At 39.1% G+C, this 24,187-nt stretch overlaps 1 protein-coding gene across 6 annotated transcripts in view; it reads right to left on the bottom strand.

Annotated features, from left to right (window-relative positions):
- Positions 1 to 62: 62 nt before the first annotated feature.
- The window catches only part of LOC119489437 (arf-GAP with coiled-coil, ANK repeat and PH domain-containing protein 3-like), an 89,230-nt gene continuing 65,105 nt past the window's right edge, over positions 63 to 24,187 (bottom strand). Inside the window, exons 11-25 of one of the 6 annotated variants that reach the window (XM_037771861.1) lie at positions 18,741 to 18,853; positions 17,181 to 17,232; positions 16,680 to 16,780; positions 16,311 to 16,422; positions 15,592 to 15,800; positions 13,592 to 13,661; positions 13,035 to 13,129; positions 12,703 to 12,920; positions 11,614 to 11,700; positions 11,305 to 11,403; positions 10,982 to 11,208; positions 9,519 to 9,628; positions 7,735 to 7,845; positions 7,583 to 7,644; positions 63 to 1,035 (exon numbers count right to left, since the gene is read on the bottom strand). In XM_037771861.1, the coding sequence (XP_037627789.1) occupies positions 926 to 1,035; positions 7,583 to 7,644; positions 7,735 to 7,845; positions 9,519 to 9,628; positions 10,982 to 11,208; positions 11,305 to 11,403; positions 11,614 to 11,700; positions 12,703 to 12,920; positions 13,035 to 13,129; positions 13,592 to 13,661; positions 15,592 to 15,800; positions 16,311 to 16,422; positions 16,680 to 16,780; positions 17,181 to 17,232; positions 18,741 to 18,853 (1,776 nt within the window). In that variant the 3' untranslated portion in view covers positions 63 to 925. Of the gene's footprint in view, positions 1,036 to 7,582; positions 7,645 to 7,734; positions 7,846 to 9,518; positions 9,629 to 10,981; positions 11,209 to 11,304; positions 11,404 to 11,613; positions 11,704 to 12,702; positions 12,921 to 13,034; positions 13,130 to 13,591; positions 13,662 to 15,591; positions 15,801 to 16,310; positions 16,423 to 16,679; positions 16,781 to 17,180; positions 17,233 to 18,740; positions 18,854 to 24,187 lie in introns of all 6 variants that reach the window. The other 5 variants (XM_037771864.1, XM_037771858.1, XM_037771862.1 and 2 more) reach the window with 5 other exon arrangements.

Below are 24,187 nucleotides of genomic sequence, written 5' to 3'. Positions count from 1 at the left end.
GTTGTTTTAGCTACATGAAGATGTGATACAGATGTGTGGCAAAGAGATCTCTCACTGCATACTGTATGTGTAAACACAATGTTTATTTTTCATCCATCCTTTATCTGCATTCCTGTTCATTCAGATATATTAGCATTTTGTTTGCTTCTACAGCATGTATACAGTAACATAAGCACTGCATTTCATAGTGGTACTGCAAAGTACATTTAAACAAAACATTACGAAGACTATACCAGCATAGTCCATGAAAAAAAACATATTTCATAACAAAATAAACTGCTCATCAAGAGAAATAACATTGCGACTTCAAGATTGTTGATGATGATAACTAATGATGATATGACACTCTTTATCCATACAAGCTGAATTCAAGTTTAAGTATGAAATATAATGGGAGTAAATGCATGCATTACACACACAGAAGAAAAATCCTTCAATGAATCAAACATGTTGATCCCAATAATGAAACTGATGCAGCAAACAAATGACTTATACCAACAAAATCAAAGAAAATTAACAAAACAAGTGCTTGGCATTTTATCCAGAAAGTTTCATCTAACACTGTACAAAAGCAATGCTATATTTATTTATAAAAGCATTTAAGAGGAAAAGACCAGCAAATCCTCATTTCAAAATAAAAGATTGATCTAAGAACAGCACAAGACTCTTGCAGATATAATGCAGCTATTGTAAAAAATTGAATGATAATGAATAACAGCATAAAAAATTGCCACGATTTCTTCACTTTAATGCACTTTAAAGGTGATTATTTTGCTGTGGAATAAAACTGACTAAATGATAAGATAAGATCCTTTTTCTATCAGGTTTTCTTGTGATGTAACCCCAATTGTGACTATATATGGAAAGTGTCTGTTGCACTTTTCAAGTACATGATTTTGTTCCTCTCCAGACTCTTATTGGCAGACTACCTGAAGGAGTGTCGGAAGTGCACACTCCTTCGTTTCAGCTTCTCCGGGTTGTGGGATGCCATGTGGGAAAATTCTCGGAAGATGTCAAGGTATGTGGCATCTCCTGATGGAGAAAACAAGGGAAAAACAGTGATGAAAATGATGCCACTTGAACAGTCAAAACATCTAAAAGTAATGAATGCAAGCAGTGAGGGGAGACAGAAAGCAGAGAAGTTGTGTGTAAGGAAAAAGCCCCGTGCATGAATGAATGGAAGGGCAGAAACAGGCTGAGGCACCATGAAGCTTTCCTCTTTCAACTTTCCAAATTGTGAGCCTTTACTTTTCTCGTAGCCATGGTAACCTCTGAATCCACAGGCGTAACAAAAGCAGTTGAACTCTTTTGTGTCCCATGAGAGCTTCCAGGCTTGGCTGATTAAAAAAAAGGGGGAATGAACATTCCTGGCTTTCCCTGTTTGTGTGATGTGTGAGAAGGAGAAGGAGAGATCACTGAGTACAAGCCTCATAGTAGACAGATATGGCCTGTTGGTAACACTTTATAACACACTATAATGTAGTATATAAGAATATTTTTATGTATTTATTAATGTATTTGTCAACTAACTATAAGCCTCCTGTGAATCATGTGTTACAGGTGGAAAGTTACCAAGTACCAGTGGTGGAGGAAGTACTCAGATGTTGTACCACAGTGTACAAATACTCTGTTACAAGTAAAAAGTCCAGCATTCAATTTTTTACTTAAGTAAAAGTGCAAAAGTATGAGCATCAAATTATACTTAAAGTACCAAGTATTCATATACAGAACAGCCCATTTCAGAATAATGTTTATTGTGGATTCTAATTATTGATGCAATTAACGTCGCAGCTGGTAAATGTGGAGCTCATTTTAACTACTTTGCCGGGTATCTTGTGAATTCCCCCCTGAGGATCAATAAAGTTATATCTTTATCTATAAGATTACATCATAATTTATTTGTTGGTTACATTTTATAATATTGATCAGAATCAAACTATAACTAGTAAATAAAATTCTCAAATAAATGTAGTGGATTAATAAGTACAATATTTGCATGTGAAATATAGTGGAGTAGAAGTATAAAACAGCATAAAATGGAAATACTCATGTAAAGTACAAGTACCTCAAAACTGTACTTGTACTGTAATAATAATAGTACTGTAACAGTACTTGAGTAAATTATTTAGTGACTTTCCACCACTGCCAAGTATATTTACTCAAGTACTGTACTTACCTACAGTTTTGAAGTATTTGTCTTTTACTTGAGTATTTCCATTTTATGCTATTTTATACTTCTACTTTACTTCAGTTCAGAAGGGAATTACGGTACGTTTTAATCCACCAAATTTACTGGAAAGCTGTAGTAACTAATTTAGTGTTACAAGTAACGATTACTTTCATTATCGATTAATCTGCCTAATTAATCTGCCTTTTCTTGATTAATCGTCTTGTCTAGAAAATGTCAGAAAATATTGAAAAATGATTCACAGGAGGAGTTATAAGTGCTGACAAATACATTAATAAACACTAAAAAAGTTCTTATATTGATTTACAACTATTTATAAACCATTTATTAAAATATATATACTGCTTATAAATGCTAAAACATATTCATTTGAAACTCAAATGTTAATCTCTCTCCATGCATATTCATACTCGTCATTCATATTCTAGTTTACGCTATAAATATGTTATAATGTCATGCTGTGAAAATCAGAGGTATTTGATCCATTATTAGTGCACCAGCAGTGCATGATGTTAGCGGTTTGTTAATGCTGTTAGATGTAGTGAAAGGCTGTCAAAGCAAAGAAGAAAGAAGTGAAGGGAGAGGTTAGTTTTTAGTCACATCTTCCATTTATTTTCATTTCAGAGGACACTGGGAGGAGTTATTGAACAAAAAAAGGGAGTTGAAACCAATCCTAGGTAGCAGTTAGTGTTAATATGCACAGGTACAGTATATTCAGAGACACATGTTCTCTTACAATATTCAAAGAAATGGTACAGTTAACAGTCAGAGACAGAAAAAATACAGAAAAGTTAAAAATGCATGTTAGAAGCAAGCAGTTAAAGTGTTAATAGATTTTAGTTTATATACACAACAGTCAACAGACACATCATACTGTACAACACATAAGCCTTCAATGGCTTGATGCAAATCATTGTTTGGTCAGTGGTGACATCATCTGGTAAAATCTGCTTCCTGTTAACTTTTGTAAGCTACCACGCTAATACTGCACACGATAAGAAAAGGCTGGATTTTCAAAGTGCTTTGAATCTATCACTGAAAAGCAAGATGGGAGAGTGAGCTGCTCTTTCTGTCGCCGCCACGTAAAAAAACCCAACATTTCACTGCTGAAGGGCTCCGACTTGTGTCCGACTCAAGTTAGGGACTGTATGAAAATGATTAGGGAGGAAGATGGGGTCAGAAAAGGGGGTTATGTATTTTTTTCTTTTTGCTGGTCTGACATTTCTTTAAAATTCAAAGGTTAAATTCAATAAAAAAAATGGTGACATTTTGTGGCAAAATCTATTAATTTCAATGGAATCACTTGCAAGGGAGGAGTGCATTCGCGCAAATATCTTCGCTTGAGTTCAACTTTGGTGAACTTAAACTCGCGAACTGACGCCGTTGACCAATAGCAAGCTGTCTCGCCCATGCTGACCAATGAGGGAACAGATGTCATAGCTTATTAACTTTTATTTAACCTCTGTTGGAGTATAAATTGTTCCATTAAAAAGAGTGGTTGCAGACAGTTGTGAGACAGGAATCTATGGTACAAATACATCTGTTGAATAAACTGTGTGAACTTATTGTTCCATTAGTGACCGAGCTAACGAGATTGGGAGGGTAAGAGAGGGTTTGTTTTTTTTAGTCTTCAATAAAACTCTTGCACGCCATTTTCACTAGCCAACAGTTGCCTTCACATTGTTCTACATTATAACAGAACAGCATTAAAGGTAACCTATAGCCTAATATAATGCATTTTCAGCACAACCCAACCTGTTCTACTAATGGGTAGAGCAAAAAATATTACGGGGACTCTCATCACATCCAACTTCATGGTCAGAAATGTGCGTCAGAAATGTGCTTTATTGCATTCTGTAACCACACCCAACAGTGATGTCACAAGGTCCTGGAGTACACTTGTACATCACTGCAGCAAGGTGAGAAGTTCAACCATCGGAGATCAGCAAAAACAAAGATTTTCAGGGGGTGTTAAGTTACTCTTTAGATTTAAAATCAGGGTTGAGTTGAGAAATTTAGGGGGGAAGGGTTTTGCAATTTTTCTAAGCTAAGGAGAGGGTCCAAACTAAGTCTTGATAGCCCCAGGCAGGGTCTTGCTTTAAAAAAAAAAAAATTCCATACAGTCCCTTTGGATTCATGACCTACCATGAAAAAGAAAATGGTTAAAAAAACAAACTTTCTGGCACTCTGAAAACTGTCTGTGGTCTTTGGTTTCAACTAAACCCCAACAGTCCATAGCATCTATCAAAGACAAGCAACATCTTTGGGAAAATATTTTTCTTCAGGCTAATTTTGCCTCAGATAACATGTGAAAACCGCAGTGGTCAGTCTCATACGAAGCTGCTCATTGCTTTAACCAACAGTGTCTGGCTCACTGACATTTACTGTGAGCTACCAAGAGTCAAACAAAAAGTACTCGTCAGACTTGACATCATTTTAGAGCATAAAATGGATCATTAAATACAGTTTTGGGCAGCGGCCAGGCTGCCCTGTTCATTGTCATCAAGCGTTTTGCACTAACCAGACAATGGAAGACAATAAGAGAAGTCTGTTTGCATCCATTTTTGTCATGAATGTTGTTCCATGCACTGTAGTAATGATTTGGCAGTATATAATATGGATATCAACATTATTCAACAATACTAAATGTCAAATATTCACATACACTGGGCACAGAAGTAAACAAAAGCAACAGGGCTGAGGAAGACCTGGGCAACAGCCACCCATGCACTATAAACAAAGAACAAATCTAGTATAGGCCTAGTTGTGATACATTAGAATACCATAAACAAACATTTTAACATACAAATACTGTATATACAGCAATACATGTTTGTGATTTATTAAAAAATGTCCATCTTCCACTGCAGTTTGTACTGCAGAATTACTCCAAGAGATTATATATTATGAAACTGTGGAGTATTGGCTCTCTTTCTCATAATGAGAATATAATACTGGCGCTGTGTGTGTAAGTGCTCAGCAAAATAAAATCTAACAAAATATATCCAGCTTAAAAAAATACCATCTGCATTGTTGTCAAACATAATACAAAAAATACAGATTATCTGTACTGAAATAATCATTGCACTATTGCTCTGGATGTTTCGTCATAAATAAAACCAAATGCATTCGAACCTATTCCAAAAAAATAAAAATGAAAAAGGAAGGAAGGTACAACGACATAAGAGTGAAAACAAAATTAAAATCACTGTTGGTAAGAAAAAAGTGCATAATTTTGCTTTTAATTAAACATAAAAGCTTTACTTGATCAATCTCTCGATCAATAAAGAGAAATGATACTTCCTTCTGTGATCATTTACTCTCAGTCACAGTTATCGCAGCCGCACAGTTTCTCCTCATGTCCGTCACAACCGCCAGCATTTTATCACACGTGCACCGACAACAGATCCTCAGGTTATTAAAAAAGAACAGTCAGCTCAGATTTAATTGACCTTGAACAGGCCAGTTGAATTGGCTGCTCCACCCTGTACAAGATAGTTTGGCATTACTCCCCCGATTCATCTGCACTACAAATACTGTGTAGAGTTACCAAGACGGACGAGCTGCTGGTTCCGGAAGTCATTTTTCCCATTCTGTATTCCCATTTCCCATTTTTCTTTACACAACATCCCCTATAGGTTTATTAAGTTTGTTCTCTCCTGTGTTCATGACTTAAGAACAGGTGAAAAAAGGTTTTGCCAGGATAATCTTTCTAATCGTTCCTTATTTTTTCATCTCTGAAATTTTTTGTTGGATTTGTTGTTGTAACACTAATTTCAGCCACAAGAGGCTGAAGTGCACCACAACTCCATGTTCTAAATAGGACTGAAAGCATTCATGTTTCCTCCCAGGTGAGTTTTAATTTCTCCATGCACTCTACAGGTACATATATATTGTGTGTTAGGAAGTTATGTAAATTAAAACACTCATGGAAGAAAACATGAAAGCTTTTCATCCTTTTTAGATTTTGTTTTCACCTGCCAAAACTATTTTTCAAAGATGAAAAAAAGTAACGTAGAAAAATGATCCTGACAAAACTTTTTCCCCCACCTGTTTCACAGATGAAAAAATAAATTAAAAAAATTAAGGAACTTAGAAATATTATTCTGGCAAAACCTTGTTTTTCACTTGTTCTTAAGTCATAAACACAGGAGAGAAAACTTAGATTTGGATCACCGGAATTTTTTCTCTCACTTCCCTCTCAGGGCTTCTGTAGATTAAGCGTTGGCCACCAGTTTTCAATTATCTCTACTTCTTTTCTGAGAGATCAAGTTTTGTCCGTCCTTTTGGTGTAGCAGACAGCTCTAAATACTACAACACCCATGAGCTTCGGCTGCCATTGCCATGGAGAAGAATCCAGCTACAGACACAAACCAGAGCTGAAATGAATTTAAAACGCTTCGTCGTTGAAGTTGGAAACAAAAGACGGCGCCATAGCTGCTGAATACATCCAAATAGTGACCCAGAAATTAAAGGTGAGCTTGCAAATTGTAAAATCTGAATTAAAGCTCTGTGATTGGATGTTTCTTGCTGAAATGCACCTTGGGAGTCGTAGTTAACTTTGACCCACAACGTTTTTATGTAAACGGGCTTGTATCTTCAACTTTTTAAATCAAAGAACCAGATACTTCTTACTACTGATGACTTAACCAGAAGAGTTTGATGCCGATCTAAGCTGTAGAAGTGGTCATGTAACATTGTCTGTGGGAAAAATGACTTTTACTTCCGGAACAAGGAATGCCCGAAACAGCTCTTTTCCACTTAGCACAACAATAACAACTCAGTCACATGATGAAATTAAACGTAGAATTGTTGGGACAAATGAGCTGTGGCAGGTCTTTGGTTCAGAGCACCATGTACCCTTGAAAACCTCCAAATCAAAGGGCAAAGTTCTTCCTGAATACACTGCTGATGACTCTATAGATTGCTTGATAATAGTGCTGCTGGATAATCTGTTAAAAAAAAATGTGGCTAACCCTTCCCTGGCAGTGATTTCTCCACTGTGCTGTGATTAGACTGATGAGCACCTGACTAAGCTCATCATCAGTTGGTCAAATCTGACATCATTAATAGGAGGTTAATACTGAGTTCTTGTGTGATCCTGAGTGAGGAGCTGACTGCTGTGGTTGTAAGTCAGCAGACTGTGCTGGGGAGATGAATGATTGTGATATATATATCTGATGTAGAGAAGAAGATAATCTGGTGGAGGAGACGAGCTTGAAGCTCCCCGTCTCTCAGTGAGTCACATGTCTACTGGCACCCCCTGAACTGGTTTTACACTGTAGTTTAAACCTGACTGGACTGGATTCTAGCACTCTGCTATATGGATACAGATAAACTCCTGAATGCATCTCTTATACTGCTGCTCAGTAGGGCTGCTGATTGGGTATTGACCTGGCTGTCCAAAGGGTCCCTCCGACTCCCGCATCTCCTCATTCATCCTGGCCAGACGCAGCCTGGAGGGAAAGAAGGAAGGGGTGTTATTTAAATTATCTAAGCTGGAGAATTCATTAAAAACTTTACAGAAAGTATATAAATGAACATACAGTGTGACTATATCTGCATTGGCTTGCTGTACAGCTATACTCAGAGGGTCCTGGCCATCCTCATCTCCGTCGTTCTGTGTAGCTCCCCGTTTTAGGAATAAACACACCTGCCTGAAAATACCAGAGAAACAAAGATCAATCACAGCAAACTGACATCCAATCAGATCGTCATGTTCAAAGGTCTGTGCTACATATGTCTAGCTCACTGACATTAAAGAGGCAGCTTCAGACAATGGGCCTCATGCATTTTCGCATTCTTCTCCTGAATGTCACCTGTTCATGAGGAGGTGCACGTTTATGAGGCTGCCTAATCTGCTCCGTTTGTGAGCAAGCTTCACAAAAATGTTACTGAAGAGTAAAAAAAAAGAATTCCACACTGCTGAGTTTCTAGTCCTGCAGTCGGACATCAGCTGACAAAAAGATAACAAGTTTAGCAGTGTCAGAAGTTATATTAAAGGACCCGAAATATTTAGACAATATGAAAAATAAGCTACAGCTGAAAATTGTGTAATGTGACATACGTAAAGAAGGAATGATTTGACATGAAATTAGACGACACATTCTCACTCCAAACTCGACAAATACCACCGCTTGGTCAGTGCGTCGGAGATTGACACACGGGGGGTACCCCTCTTACGTTATTTTTGGACGGACCAGGGAGAGCGTGTCCATAAACGCTAGTCAAATGTATAGTGCCCTTTCAAAATAAACTTCTGTTTTGACAGGAAGTTAGGTTTAGGCAACACAACCACTTAGGGTTAGGAAACGGTCGTGGTTGGCGTTAACTTCACTGACTACTGACTCACGTGACTCACGAGGCTGACGATACTAAACGACTCACGTGTCTAGCGACTCACAGGACTGATGGAGCTGATGATACTAATGAGTCACGTGAACGAGTCACCGTCAACGTTACTTTTAGTTTCACACGGGACACTAACAGCGGTTTCCTGGTTGAAAGTCTTATGTTTGTTTGACTCATCCATCACACTTCCCGAGCGGACTCTCACGCTATTAATACTACGTGACTTGCTCCGATTGTTGGATAAAGCCACGGGTGCTGAGTAAGACAATCTCCCAACAGCTACTGAACTGTACAAGTTGCTGTCCTGAAATATGCCAATAAATATCATAAAATCTCTCAGTAATTTGAGAAGCCATGATGATGATATCATAGCGAACAGAAAATGAATTTTGAATTAAGTTTGTTTTAGTGATATATCTTATTTTAGTTGATTTCTGTATCACATTTAAGGTAAAATGAGATTTTATCGATCCCCAGAGGGGAAATTCAGGTGCTCTGTTCAGCACAGAAATAGGTAGAGATAAAAAGAGGAAGTAAATATTAAATAATAAGAGGTACATACAACAGAGATAACACTAGAAGTAAAAGAAGTACAAACAGAAAAGAGTAATTTAAGTCAAGATTACAAAGCAGAGTGTGATTAGTTGCAGCAAAGTAAGCAATGTATAATATATGCAAACAGCGTACAATTTAAATTCCAGTTTCATTCAGATTAAGACATTATAAATCAAGCAAGTGTTTTCCCTCTGTGAAGAGAGGCAGACTATCTGTTTATCGTACGACAGGTCTGGACCCCTCGTGGATTTTGTTCATACCTAAGAGAAAATTCTAAGTACGAGAACAGAAGTGAATGCCACAACTTCATACAAGTGGTTCTTGTATGAAGTGCCTTCAACAAAGCACGTTTTATTGAAATGTGAGATGTGGTCACAAACGCTACAGCCTGCAGCAAACAGCTACTTCCTGCCTCGTGACTCACCCCGTGTGTCCCAGATATGTGGCATGATGCAGGGGGCCCCTCCCTCTGGCGTCCCTCTGGTTGACGTCAGCAGCGTTCTGGAGCAGGAACTCGCAGGCGATCAATGAACCCTAAAATAAAGTAATAACACCAGTTTACTTGACGCTGGCAATTAAATATTGCTATTGATTTTGGCAGAAATGGGTATTTAAAAATGTATATCCACTTTAACTTTTCAACTTTATTCAAACTTCTGGTTTGTGCCAACTCCTCATCAACACAGTGTGTCCATGAGTGCCCCTGTTATTAATCTTATCCAGGTTTTAATCATATTCAATGTTTAATCATATTGTCCAACTTTGATTTTAATTCATTTTAATTTTGGATTATTTATTTCCTTAATTAGTAGCCCTCCATTCAAAAAAATAAAACTTGCCACGGATCGTTCCTGGGATTTATTTTGCCTACAATATTTTGTGTAATATCTGGATGTCAGTGTGGATCTGTTGGGACAGATTTAGACTGACTCTTTTCAACTTCAGCATCAAACAAAATAACTGTAGTTTCAACTAATGGCAGCACTTCACATGTGTGTTTCACCTGCAAAATGTCCCTAAAACAGACGCAGAAACAATGATTTTCTGCTTGCTGCTCTTTCTCACTTTTAAAAGTATTATTGGGCATCTGAAATGAATCACAAAAATGTCTTCCTCCTCTTTGGCATCCATCCAGTTGAGGGACATAACCCTAAAAACTTCCCTTATTGGCCAACGGTCCAGGAAACGCTAAATACGTACATTTGTCATTCATGAACGAGACTCGATCAAAGTGTAACTTGCTGTTTTGAGATAGAAAGGTCAAATAAAAATATCTTGTTTCCCTGCATTATGTAAGATATAAGAAAAATGTTACCTAAATGAACTTACTTAAATAAATAAATTTGACATTATGATGTTGTAGTGTTACACTAATCTAAATCTCCTGCGCACTACAGATGTCATTTCAGTTCAGAATCCTCAACGTCTTTTGATCACTTTAACTACAAAATTTGCACGAGGTATTTCATTTAAAGGAGTTCTCCCAACAGTTTAGTATTGTATCAAAATCAAAGCCCATTTCCCATAATGCAACTCAATAGCATCTTACAGTACATAACACCCTCTCTGACTGGTAAATCCCCAAAAACTTGAAACTCTGCGCTCACTACCAGTTTGTAACACAGACTTTAAATTGAAAAATGTCTCTAAATCTCTAAACTCAAGCTGAAATAACCCTGATGACATCACTATGACATCATCAGGGATATTGTCACAGACTTGACAAAGCTCCTGCAGACTTCCTCAAGAGGTTAAACGACTGTTTCCGCAGGTTGAGAAGTGCTTATAACTGACCTTCATGTCTTCAAGTCTTTTTTATTGTGTTACTAAAACAATGACTGAGATGTGACTCATTTCTGGCAGCGCTCAGTCGACTAACTGACTCACCCCGATCACAGCCTGTATGAGAGGCGTCTTTCCTTCGTCTTCATCGTTGACCAGATTGACATCCGCCCCGTGGGCCAGTGCTTCAGCCATGACGGGCAGGTTGCGGGCTTTCGAGGCCTTGCAGAGCAGCGCTCCGGGATGAAGGTCCCTCATGTCCTCCGGGTCTGACGTCTCCGGCTCGGCCTCCAGCTCTGCTTCGCCACTCGAGTCCTCCGACACCTCACACTCTGAGGACAGGATAAAGGAGACTCATGTGACATCAATGTCCCACTGCACATAATACCCAAGAGACCATCTGTTACGCATTCCTCCGCTGGACTCACCCTCTGTGACGCTGTCCACCACGGAGCCAAACACCAGGATGTCCGTGCTGCCATCTGTGCTGCCTCCCAACCCGCTGTCACTGCTGAGGCCTGCCGGACCGGGAGACGCCACAACATGGACACATTAGTTACCGCTGCCTCTTTCTGGCTGATCGGTATTGTTTAAAAAGGCACAGAACCATGCAAAACAGAGACTTGATTCAAGCATCTGATAGTCTACAGTTAAAGGCTTGAGTGTGTTGGAGTGGAACAGTAAATACATTGCCAGTTTTTCTTGGGAACAGAACGTCAAAACAGTGAGTCGCTTACTTCGAGGGCCGGATCCTGTGTCAAAGTAGGAGAAGAGAGAGTCCAGCTCATCGGGACAAAACAGGGAGTCTCGTCTGAACTTAGCAGCTGCTGTGAGACAAACACAGGTAACTGATGAGAACACCAAAGAAAAGGTATTTTGTCTAATATAATACGCTAAGCCTCAGTTTGTGCCTCTCATGTATCAACAGTGTTAAGCACTTTACCGCGGTTCTGAAGGTATGTGCACAAATATTCATCGTCATAGTGTTGCTTTAGATTCAGTAGGTTACACTGTGGGTTGTGGGCTTCAACTGAGCTCCATGTTTTAGCCTATATCTGTTTATGTTTTCGCAAATTGGCTTAAAAGTATGCCGAATTAGCTATTAGCAGCTCCTGTTTGTAATGTGCTCATGCATGTACAGACAACTATCACTGGATCACGTTGATCCTAAAGAAAACTTAAAAACGTGATGATTCTCAGGCAAGTTCTGGAGATATAAGTATCGTCCTTTTCCTTTGATTTCTAAGTGGGTTTATGGATGTTTACTCATGATGGACATCGAGAATAATGATGTATGTGTATGTTCAGATTTGACCAAGGTATGACTCAGAGAAGGAGTAACATTTTTGATACAAACTGTGGCAAAAAAGCATTTAATTGCCTCCATGATCTGTGGGACACAGCTTCTGCTGCAGCTCCATCTGCTGACCGTGTTGATAAACTGGCCAAATCAGCGGCCAAACTACAATAACTTCTACTACTTCCTGTAGTTTTTGGAACACCAGCATGCACCTGTCTCTTTCACCTCATGCAGTATCTTTGTCTTACCCTCCGTAACCCCATTCAACTCTCCCTAACAGTTAGAAAACGTCTGATCTATACCAATATAGCTGACATTCAATTTAGAAATTTGGTTCATGTTGTACAAATTGAGAAAGGAGATGCAACAAGTCATTTCTGACTAGGAAAATCAGGTGCTTATGGCTGTGACTTGAACACATTAGAGGCACAAACTGGAGCTAAAAGGTTAAATGTTTAAATTATCACATCACTAGAAAGCTTCATTCTTAACAGGTATAAGTCCAGACAGAGATCCACTGAAGTACCTGAGGAGAGGGTGGACGGGGAGGTGCTTCCAGGCTCTTGTCGGTATCTTCGCCGTGTTTTTGGTACCGTGGTGGCACTGTTGTGTCTCCGACACTTCTTCACGCTCCACCGCCGCTCCGACTTCCTCTCTCCGTTGATGAGAATCTCTGTGGAGCCCAGCTTCTTCAGGAATTTCTTCTCTACATACTTTGATTTAATCCAAGCCTCCTTCTCCTGCCTGAAATGGACCACACAACGTATTTGTAGATTTGTGTAGTGCTCAAAGATAACAGGTTTCAATAATGCACAAGATCATATTTACATAGTCAAGCCATATTTTATGAACTCCCACCTTGAACTGGACGGTAATGGTTTCTTTAGACCTTGTTCTTGGTATGAGCCTTCATAGATGTGATTGATGACACTGTTTCCAAGCTCACACATTAACTACAGAGAAAAGACAAAGAGACATGATGTTAATGGTCTCCACACTAAGACTGGACTTAAAGGAATAGTCCGACATTTTGGGAAATATCCTCATTCACTTTTTTTGTATATTTGTATATTTGTATATTTTGTATATTTTCCACATAGATAAACAAAACATTCATTTTGGACCCGCCAAAACTTTTAAATGATTAATTCACAATCATAGTAATTTTTTTCAGGAAAAGCCATACTTTTATTCAGCACCTTTCTAAAGGCTCTATAGATGTATTATATTTTTAATTGATTCGTCTACATAAAAAAGTTATCAATAAGTCCTTTAATCTTTTTTTTATAATTTTACCTTTTACAGAGCTGGGCTAGCTGTTTCACCCTGCTTCCAGTCTGTATGCTAAGCTTACCTAATTGCCTCTTGGCTGTAGCTTCATATTGAAATAAGGGCGCTGCTGAGACAAACTGTACCTTTAATAATTCTGGTTCCCATGAGTCCAGTGTGAGCGAGCGAACCTTGGAACAGTGAACTCCGAGACTCCTGCAACAAAAAAAGAAAATTTCAAGTAAAAAATGATGCTGTTTTTATCTTCTGCAGTAAACAACTCAGACGGGAAAGTGACATAATTGTACTTTGTTGTGAATATAAGACAACAGGTGGCGGCCAACGCAAAGAAAACAAGAGCAGTTTATATTCTTTTAACAGGAAATCCTACACTATGCCGGTGACCTGGTCAGAATAGCTGCAAGGATCTAACATCACAAGAGTTTTTATCCTGAGGGAAATGAGAGGAACCGCTCCTAATATCATGCAAATCACTACGTTCCACCGAGGAAGCTGTCTGGTAACCAGGCAACAGTGGCACACTAGAAAAAACACTGATACTGCGTCTCTCCTCTTCATCGCCCTGCATTGTAACAAGACGTGTGATCTCACTTTGAGAGGACGAACCCCGAAAGGGAACATGAATATTCAACAGGTTGGAACACACACACGCAAACACACACACACACACTGAGATTACATCAGCAGTGGTAATTGCAACACACACAACTCCTGAGGGATATTTTTTTCCAACCGGGAGCTTGAGAACTCACATCAGTGAGTATGACGTAACAGAACATGAGATCTGGATGCGGATGTTCACCAGGATCTGATGCTGAATCAAGCTATTCAGTGGCTTGTTCGCTGTGCGTCTCAACTCTGCAGCTCGTCTTTCTCTTCTCACTTCAGCTCCCTCAATGAAAACTCTCAATCAAAGCCTGATCCAATAAGCAGCGTACCGCACTTTAATCCCTTCAGCAGTGTGTGTGTGTGTGTGTGTGTGTGGCAGAACGTGCTTGGTGCCTTTAAGAGCACATTGTAAGGCCAAAGTAACAGATAGTTGGCACCACTTCCTGTCTTCAGTGCCAGTACACCACACAGCAACATTGGCAGTGGTGGAAGAAGTATTCAGATATTTTACTGGCGTCTTTGACAACAATGCTGCAGTCAGTACGTTCTCCTTTGAAATTGTCATTCCAGTCCAGAACGTCTGTTTTTGTTTTGGGCTGTGTGATCCCGTCCACTTCCCATTTTGACAACTATTGCCACATATGAAACAAATTGGCCGAAAAAACAGCCTTCTGCAGCCATGGAAGCAAGCAAACAAATCTCTCTGTGGTCCGTGTGCAGCTGGGTTATCAGGGCAGCGAGTATTTGAGACACACCGCCAGTGAAGTGATTCCGACATATGCGGTCGTGTCTATTAGGTAACCCTCAAATTGCAAAAATGTGCGCTGCTATCAGTTACACCGGAGGAGCGGACGGGCCACGGCTCCAATGCTTTGAATTAGGACTGCTGTTACTCATTTTAAACACTAGCTGTCAGTACTACATATTGTTCCTTTAAGTAAAAGTATCAATACCACAGCGTGAAAATACTCCATTAGTAAAAGTAAAGAAAGTAAAAGTCCTGCATTCAAAGTTCAAAGAGATATCGTCTTTTTTACTCCACACGGTCCCTCTTCCTAATCAAAACCAGGAGCCTACATGGCCCACAATGCAACTTGACCTCTGGTAAATTCATTAGAATTCACAAAAAGGCTTTATATAACTTTTTACACATATGCAGTAGTACTCCCCAAGACCTGTACTGATTTCAAGTTGACTTCAATTAAAACAGGTTGATATATCTCACTATAATTTCAGATTTTTCCACTTGTTTTCAGAAAATAAGACTAAGGAATCAAGGTACAGATAATAAACTACAGTATATAAATCTATAAAGTATCTCCAGAAATCAGATAGACGTGGTGGAGTAGAAGTAAAAAGTAGAAAAGGGATCAAGTGAAGTACAAGAACCTCAAAACTACAGTATACTTACTCATGTGCAGTCCTGTAGTAAATGTTAATTTGCCACAGTCAAGATTCCTGTTGGATTTTGTTTAGATTAATCTGAAAGGTACAAATGTTTTTTTCTGGACTCTACCTGTGGATGCCGGAGCACTCGATGCACAGCAGGATGCCCAGGTTGATTGAGGCCCAGCGAGGGTCGGCCTGTCCACAGTCACAGCACTGCTCGTTCCCCGGCAGACACTGGATCCGCTGCAGGATGGTCTCCCCTCGGACGCTGCGCTCCCGCGGCTCACTGGCCGAATCGATGCTGCTGGTGGACGGAGACGCCGTTCTGTCCAGATGCTGAACATTCACACACAAAAAAAAACATTCATTAGGATCACAAAAATAACGTAAAAGTACAACACTATTAAAATAATCTATTAGAAATAAAAGTCCTGCAAATTGTCATTTTTATAAAAAAAATTGTACAGATTAAACAAGGTATAACATGTCAATAAGTGAGCTTTAGACATGCTTATAGACAGATTTTTTTTTCACAGTTGGACAGAGCCAGGCTAGCTGTTTCCCCATTTCCAGTCTTTATGCCAAGCTAAGCCAAACATCTGCTGGTTGTAGCTTCAAATTTACTGTACAGACATCATCTAACAAAAATGTTTTGAATCGGAAAAATAGATAAATGTGGCATAAAATGAAAATACTCTAATGAAGTACCTCATAGTTAAACTTGAATACAGTACTGGAATAAATGTATACTGTCACTTTCCACCACTGCAACAATGCAATAAAATGTTATAAACATAAATATAAAAGGTACTTGTGAGTGCTTTATGTCCCAGACCTGCGACTTACCTCTATATAGTAGGTGTCTGGGCTCTCTCTGTAGGCTGACGCAATGCTAGCTTGAACTGCCTGAATCCACGCTTGTCTCAGCTTCTCAGACTCGGCCTGAAGCATACAGCTCCTGTAAAACAGACAAACCAAAGTAGTGTTACCATCATAAATCATAATGTACCTTCTGTACAGATCTGCATAATCTAGTGTAAACAAATGCTGTATTTCAAAAGGAACGTTTAGATAGATAGATAGATGGATAGATAGATGGATAGATGGATAGATGGATAGATGGATAGATAGATAGATATCACAAATCACCCTCTGAAGAACATGAATTTCTGATCCAAATTCATCCTGTTAATCCATCCCATAGTTAAGTCTTACTTAGAGGGGGAGACGACCTCGAAGCAGAACCTCCTCTCGATGTCCTCACATGGTTTAACAGAGCACAGCCGCAGGTCTTCCACCACCACCGTCAGGGAATCCTGCTAACACACAAACAACTTATCATTTCTCTGCTTATCGAAAAGGCCCCTAAACACAACACAAACATAAAACAGCTGTTCCTCCTTGATAAGACTATTTTTTTCCCGTGGCAGCTGAAAGCCTCCCAGTACATTACCATTAGATATTTACACAGTCTGCTGTCAAGCAGAGAAAAATGACCTGAAAGCAACACTGTCGGCTCCACATTGAGTACTCGGATATCAGCAGAGATCTCTTGGCTCACAAACACGCTGTCGGTCGAGTGATGATGGATTTCAGTGAAGATCCGCATAAGGTTAAAAAACATTCAACGCCACCCCTCCATTAAAGTTGCACTTAACCTCTTAGAGCCCACTTTACCCCCGGGAAAGCTGATAGCTGCAGGATATATGGACTTGCCTTGAGCTTCTTCTGATAGACCAGCTGACTGTTCTGTATGGAGAACCACCGTCTACAGAGAGAGAGAGAGAGAGAGAGAGAGAGAGAGAGAGAGAGAGAGAGGGGGATAAATAACTTATTTTAGATGGATATCCTTCCAATCTTTAAGGGAGCAAAGGTGAGGGTGAAATGGGTTTCGCTCTTGGCAACACGACATCGAGACCATGTGAGATGAATTTATAACATTGTTTCACATCACAGCCTCCCTAACCTCCCGAACCTGCCAGAGAGGGACAGAAATAGGCTGCCAACGAATGAGAGACTGAGGAAATAGCTCATACTATACATTATTATACATCTTACAGTATATTCATTGGTCTACCTCCAGGTATGAGAAGTGAAGCCAATGCGTTAGTGCCTTAAACCTGCATTCTTTCTAATAACCAGCAGGGGGCGACTCCTCTGGTTGCAAAAAGAAGTCTGGTTGTATAGAAGTCTATGAGAAAATGAGCCTACTTCTCTCTTGATTTATTACCTCAGTAAACATTGTAAACATGAGTTTATGATCTCAATCACTAGTTTCAAGTCTTCTTCAATACAGCATGATGTTCATTTAGTAAATTATGGTCCCATTTAGAGTCAAATAGACCATAAAGCAGGGGATGCTTTAGGGCGTGGCTTCTTTGTGACTGACAGGTCGCAACCACGGCGTTGTCCGGTCTGGGAGTTGTCCGTATTTTCGTCTTTGAACTTTAACCCTTTCAAAATGTGTTTTCACTTCATGAAGGTAATTATAGCCTTTTTTTGGTCGCCTGAAAATGTCTTTGTCAGCATTCAGTTGTGCTTAGCTCCACCCTCTCGTGTCCCTTGTGGTTGCAAATAACCATGGCCAAAATGCCGAACTCGAGGCTTCAAAACGGCAGTCCACAAAGTAATGGGCGATGTCACTTCTTTTATACAGTTTATGATCATATAACATTGCATTATATTACTTTTATTTATAATATAGTAATATAATAATATTACTACTATATTGTAGTAATATTGTAAAATTGTATTTTTACATTATTATATTCCATATCATGGTATCCTCTTGCATTTGTATTATATTTCCTTAGATTGTATTATTACTGCAGAGGTTTTCAAAGTCTGACATCAACCCCAACTCCATGCTTGTCAACAGGAAGTACAACGTTGCCATGGAGTCAGTTAGCTGTCGTTTTTTTGTTTTTTTTTGCATATATATGTTTACATTTTGGCAAATTGGCACTATTAATAATATGCCGAATCTAAAAATATGCATATCATGTCTTTGTGTTCAGATTTCTTATTTATGACTCAGAGAACGAGTGCCATTTTTGACCAGGAAATACAAAACAAAACCAGCTATAAAAACAGTATATAAAACAAACTAAATGCTACTAACAACACTTGTAACAAAGTGTACTTATTATGCATACCTTGACCCACATACTTAAACTTATCAATCAATAAAGTCTAATATATTTCTAGACTTTCTAAACTATCTATTTTTTGTCAGCACGATGCTGTGTATTGTGTGAAAATGAGTATATTTATTACCTGTTCCAAGTCTTAAAGGCATTGCTGGCCCTCTTGAACAAGTAGCCCTCCATCACCACACCGTTAGGAGCATCCACGTTGAACTCCACCTTAGAGTCGTCATACGAAAAGTCCTGAAAGAGAAGAGAAAGAGAGACATTTAGACCCCCAATATTAACCCTGACTGTCATACAAAAGTTGTTGTTAACCTTTTAATTGTCAAACAAAACAAAACCCTTTTCTGCAGTTGAAGAGGTTGCATGTGTGCTGTTCCTGGAATACCAGCAGCATTCGATGTGCACTGTACCGTACTGTACATACAGTGCATTAAACAACCAAATCATCATACACTGTGCGATCATGTAGAGAGTAACGGTCACGTGTTGGTCCATGTATACATAGGAGTTGCATGCCATTTTCCTGCGTGGCACACGGGGGCCTTTCGTAACTCAACAGATGCAGCGAGTGTGACGCAAATTATTACATAAACACAGTATGATTCATGTGAAATTAGCCTCCAACCTTTTCATGACTTCCAACCTGACATGTAGCACTTTAATGCTAGCCAACAGAAAGTGGTACAAGTGCAGAGTCATTCCTAAATTGAAGGTCTTTAGGAAACACAATAAAACATCAGTGTTTTGATGTGAAGGAAGGAAGGAAGGAAGTATGACACAGAATGTCCTGAGACTACTAATAAGCTATATTTCAGAGGTAATATAATATGTGGTAGGGACAGAACATTAACTTATCCCAAATCTAATTTGAACATCACATGCGTGCAGCAAAGAGAAAAGACCTTGTCTTCCCACCAGAGTCAATTCCGGCTGCACGCTTAAAATGCAGAGATGTATCATACATAAACAATTTTTACCCGAGAATATATGAAAGTGTCTGCGGGAGTGACCTAAATAAAAATTGATCTTCATTCACTCTCCTGTTTCATAACAGGGAGTGTGTGTACACACACAGCAGCTCCCAGCACACCATTAACTACTTATTGCATGTTTGAATAATGGAACGACTCGCTGCTCTCCACCATATCATCATTTTAACTTGTATACATGTGCAAAAAATAAAAGGGTTGAATTACAGCACATATGAGAGACACAACGGTTTAGTCATTGACCTTCATCAGGCATCACATTTACAATATGAAACAGGAAGTATACTATATATACTTAAGTATAAGTACGTAACAATCTTTTAAAATGAGGGACTAAATCTTAAAATGGCACATCAATAAATCAACAAAAATATCCTTAAAATGAGACAAACAACTCGTCGGAAACCGCTGAATACAAATGAAAGGAGGAATGCACCGATTGCAAAATTATGGGCCGATACATAACATTTGTTTTAGCCGACAGTCGAAACCGATGTTTTGTTGGTATTTATTTTGTTGTCATTTATTCCCCCTTTGGTGCCAGGGAAACAAAGACATCTTCATTATAAAAAAAGTCATTCAGCCCTTCATTAATATCTTGAATGAGCACAAATTAAATCATTTATGAAACAAGCTTTAATATTACCTTTTTTCACATGAAAAATAGCTGCTTAAAAAGCCCCTTAAACCTGTCTACAACTACCTACTCAATGAGAGGAATTTAGTTTTCAGTATTTACACAGCCCAAAAAAAACATTTTGTGAAACATAAATGAAATGTCACTAAATCAGCAGGCACAAAATGAATGCAACATCTTATTTGCCGATAGGCCGATTGCAGTCAACGAAGCAAAAACCATCCAATACCGATGTTCAGCCGATAAATCGGTGCATCCCTAAGATTTTTAAACTATAAAAGATTTGGCGATGCAAAAATAATCAATGGTTCAAAAAAGGTGCAAGGGGAGGCAATAAACAGCCCGAATATCATAACCAAACTGTTATCTTCATAACCTTTACGAAAAACAAATTATACACCTATTCATAACGAAAAGAACAATATAATCAAGTCCTGATACTGAAATATGAAGTAAAAAGTCCAATACTACACAAAATATGCAGGAATTCAACCTTTTTGTCCACATGATTGCATTTTCCTATGCTCCTATCCACCAGTGTGCATTAGATAACACTTATTTTAAAATGTACACATGCGTCACCGAGCATTACACCTGGGAACTCCAAACATTTTCGGATTTCAACGAGAGAGAGAGACTGTGCCGAGGGAAAGTAATGGCAGGGAGTCAGAGAGGGAGAAATGAAGAGAGTAAGTATAGTTGTGATAGAAAGCCTTTAACAGTTACAGCAGTACAACTTCTCTTGCTTTACAACCCATAGACGTTTCTCTCAAGGCATGACAACAAATAATCAGAAAGATAATCACTCCTAGAATAAAGTTAAATATCATGATAACCAAAACGAGAACATGCACTAAAGTAACAAACAGCCAATGTGATGCAAATCAACCCACCAAACTGTGGTCCCACCGGCAAAGGATCTTCATTTTCAAACGTTGAGTGTGTTCCAGCAACATCGAAAAGCACAAAAAAGGCAAAAAAAAATAAATAGAAATCGACTCCTGAAAAACAGCTGTCTCAGAGTAGAAGCATGTCTGCCTTCACTCTCTCACAGCGGAGGTTAACGCATCGTTTCACTGCAGTGCGGTGCATAATTCCAACACTGACATGTGTGCCCTCCACTACAGCCACCTGCCTGTCGCCCTCTGAGCCTCTCTGGGATTAGGACAAATTAGCATACAGCTGCCAAAGTATCCGTGGCAGGGTGCTGTGGAAGAATAGTGGACTACACTATGTAGTACTGTAGCTGCTCTCCACCCAAAGACAAGCTTTGACACTTCAGTTTTACAACTCCCTAAACACACCTCCCTCGCCTAGGAAGGTGGGAGTTTCAGTCCCCTGTTGACCCAGAGGGAATCTATCTGGCAGGCAGCCCAGATCACCAAACAATTACAACTCAGGGCTTTGATTTACTCTCTACTCACAACTAGTATTGAATCTGTAAGAAGTGGATGCAGCTTACCTTCAGCTGTCAGACGCCTCTCTCTTTTTTTTTAATACAACATCACAAACATGCAAGGCAACACTGAAACAAGATGTGCACTGGGTGGTACTCTGCAATCTCTCAAGCCTACAACAAAGACCATCTATTTTTAATGATGCCACGTCACGCAGACGAAAACTGAACATCAGTGAATTATTGAACAAGCTGGGAAACAGCGGCGTTCCAAATGTTTGGAAGCAAGTAAGCAAATTGTTGTGTTGTGTCGTGTGCAGCAGCAGAAACACTGGATGATGCAGACAACATGTCCTGATGCTTCGTCCACCTGCTGCCGTACTGTAACGCAGGTCGACCCGCAGGCTGTATGCTGCAGAGCGCCAATGCCAAATGGTGAGCCCAGTTGGTAGCACTGATTACTGCTGTGATGTTTGTTTATCTTCTACAGGATCCGTCTGCGTCTCATTATCTCTACAAGCTTTCATCTGTTGCAGACCGGCTTTGCGCCGTCTTGCTGAACATACAGTACCTGCCTGACATCTGCTCTTCAGCTAAACCTCAACAGACCAGGTCGACTTCACTACAGAGTTACAAAAGCCCAGAGAAAGTCTTTTCAAATACTAGGCATTGATCATAAGAGACAGTTCACAGTCTTAATAACAATAATAATAATAATAATAATAATAATAAATTGGACTTATATAGCGCCTTTCAAGAAACCCAAGGACGCTTTACAAAGAGGGCCAGGTCTTCTGTGATTGAACAACAAACAGCCCAAACTGTGGTGATCGGACAATCTCAAGTTAAAGGGATAGTTTGGGTGTTTTGAAGTGGGATTGCATGAGGTACCTACAGCAAATGACTGACACGAATTACCGAACGGAAGCAAAGCAATGTACTGCTGTGGACGGGGCTCACCTAAAAAAAAAATCAATATCATTTGAAGTGTACGCTATATTTAGAATATTTTCAGCGCTTTACCTTGCAGTCAGACAACTACACATTATTATCTATGTTATATTTAAATTTATATAAAAATAAATACATTATATCTATTCTTCCGATGGGGAACAGAAGCCGTTATCTATGCTCTCGCCAAAAGCAACCAGACTCCATTGAAAAAAACATTAAATTAATTTTTAATAATATTTACATTGGATAGTTTGGATTCACCAAAGTCACACAATAACACAGACAAACCAACCGATCGAGGCAGCGGTAGACCAGCAACTCCTGTGTTCTGTGAAGTAAAATTACTGTTTTTATCAATGGAGTCTGGTGGCTTTGGCGAGAGCATAGATGAATACAACGGCTTCAGTTCCCCGTCAGAAAGGGCAGTCTGATGGCAAGGTAAAGCAGAGAAAATATTCTAAATATAGCGTACACTAAAACTGATATTGATTTTTTTAGTTGTCTAAAATACGTTTTGCTGCCGGCCCCGTCCACAGCAGTTCATTGCTTTACTTCTGTGCGGTAACTCCTGTCTGTTTCTCCAAACTGGGGGCGTGCCGACCGTCATGTACACTACACTAATACACTGACTATGGATAAGTACTTCATACAACCCCACTTCCAAACACCCAAACTATCCCTTTAATGCTTAAATTAAACAATGAGATTTAGCAACAGTCCTTGGGGGCAAATGTGAACACAGATTGACGGCTACTCGAGCACTATTGTAAGAAAGCTTTCATTTGGACACAGTTCTCTCTGTGTTCAGCTGGAAATAAAGTTTTCTCTGACTCCACTAAAGAGCTGTGTTTGAGTGCAAAAGGCATGTTGAGGATGAGGAGATTCAGACCTTTCTTCCTCTGATGACCTCATCTAACGAAGGCCCCAGGGCTGAAACGTCACGTATTCATGAATAAATGTGTTGTTCGTCTGCATAGCAAGTGTTGCACCTCCTTTTTCTCTCCTGAAGAATGAGAATATTTCAAACAACTTCTGGGACGGCTTTTGGCTTCTCCACAGGGAATGTCATGGGAAGTTTTTCTGATGATATAATGTTATTAGAGCTGCAGCTATTAGTCAAAAAATTAATTAGAAAATTAATCAGCAACTATTTTGATAATCGATTAATTGCTGCTGCCATTTTTCAAGCAAAAGTGACAAACACTTGCTGGTTCCAGCTTCTCAAATTTGAGGATTTTATACTTTCGATTGTCTTATTTTCTTTCTTATTATTGTATATTGTACATAGTGCCCTTTCTTTCTGTATGTATTTTCTTGTGCCTACAGTATTTGTTATACTTTGTGTTTCCTTGTAAACGGCACTCAGAGCGGAAGGCAAAGGAAGAATTTCATTGTACAGGGAAACTTGTTTTAACTGTGCACATGATAATAAACGCTTTGACTTTGACTTATATGATAGTAAACTGGATATCTTTGAGTTTTGAACTGTTGGCAGAATAAAACTAGAAAATTGAATAAATCTATTTGGTCTTGCTGGAAATTACAATTACTATTTTACAGACAAAATCATTAATCAACAAAATAATCTGCAGATG

The sequence above is a fragment of the Sebastes umbrosus genome, chromosome 6, assembly GCF_015220745.1.
Source record: "Sebastes umbrosus isolate fSebUmb1 chromosome 6, fSebUmb1.pri, whole genome shotgun sequence".
In the NCBI taxonomy this organism is placed as follows: domain Eukaryota; kingdom Metazoa; phylum Chordata; class Actinopteri; order Perciformes; family Sebastidae; genus Sebastes; species Sebastes umbrosus.
Note: the sequence above shows the minus strand (reverse complement) of the source record. Positions and strands in the feature narration are given on the sequence as shown.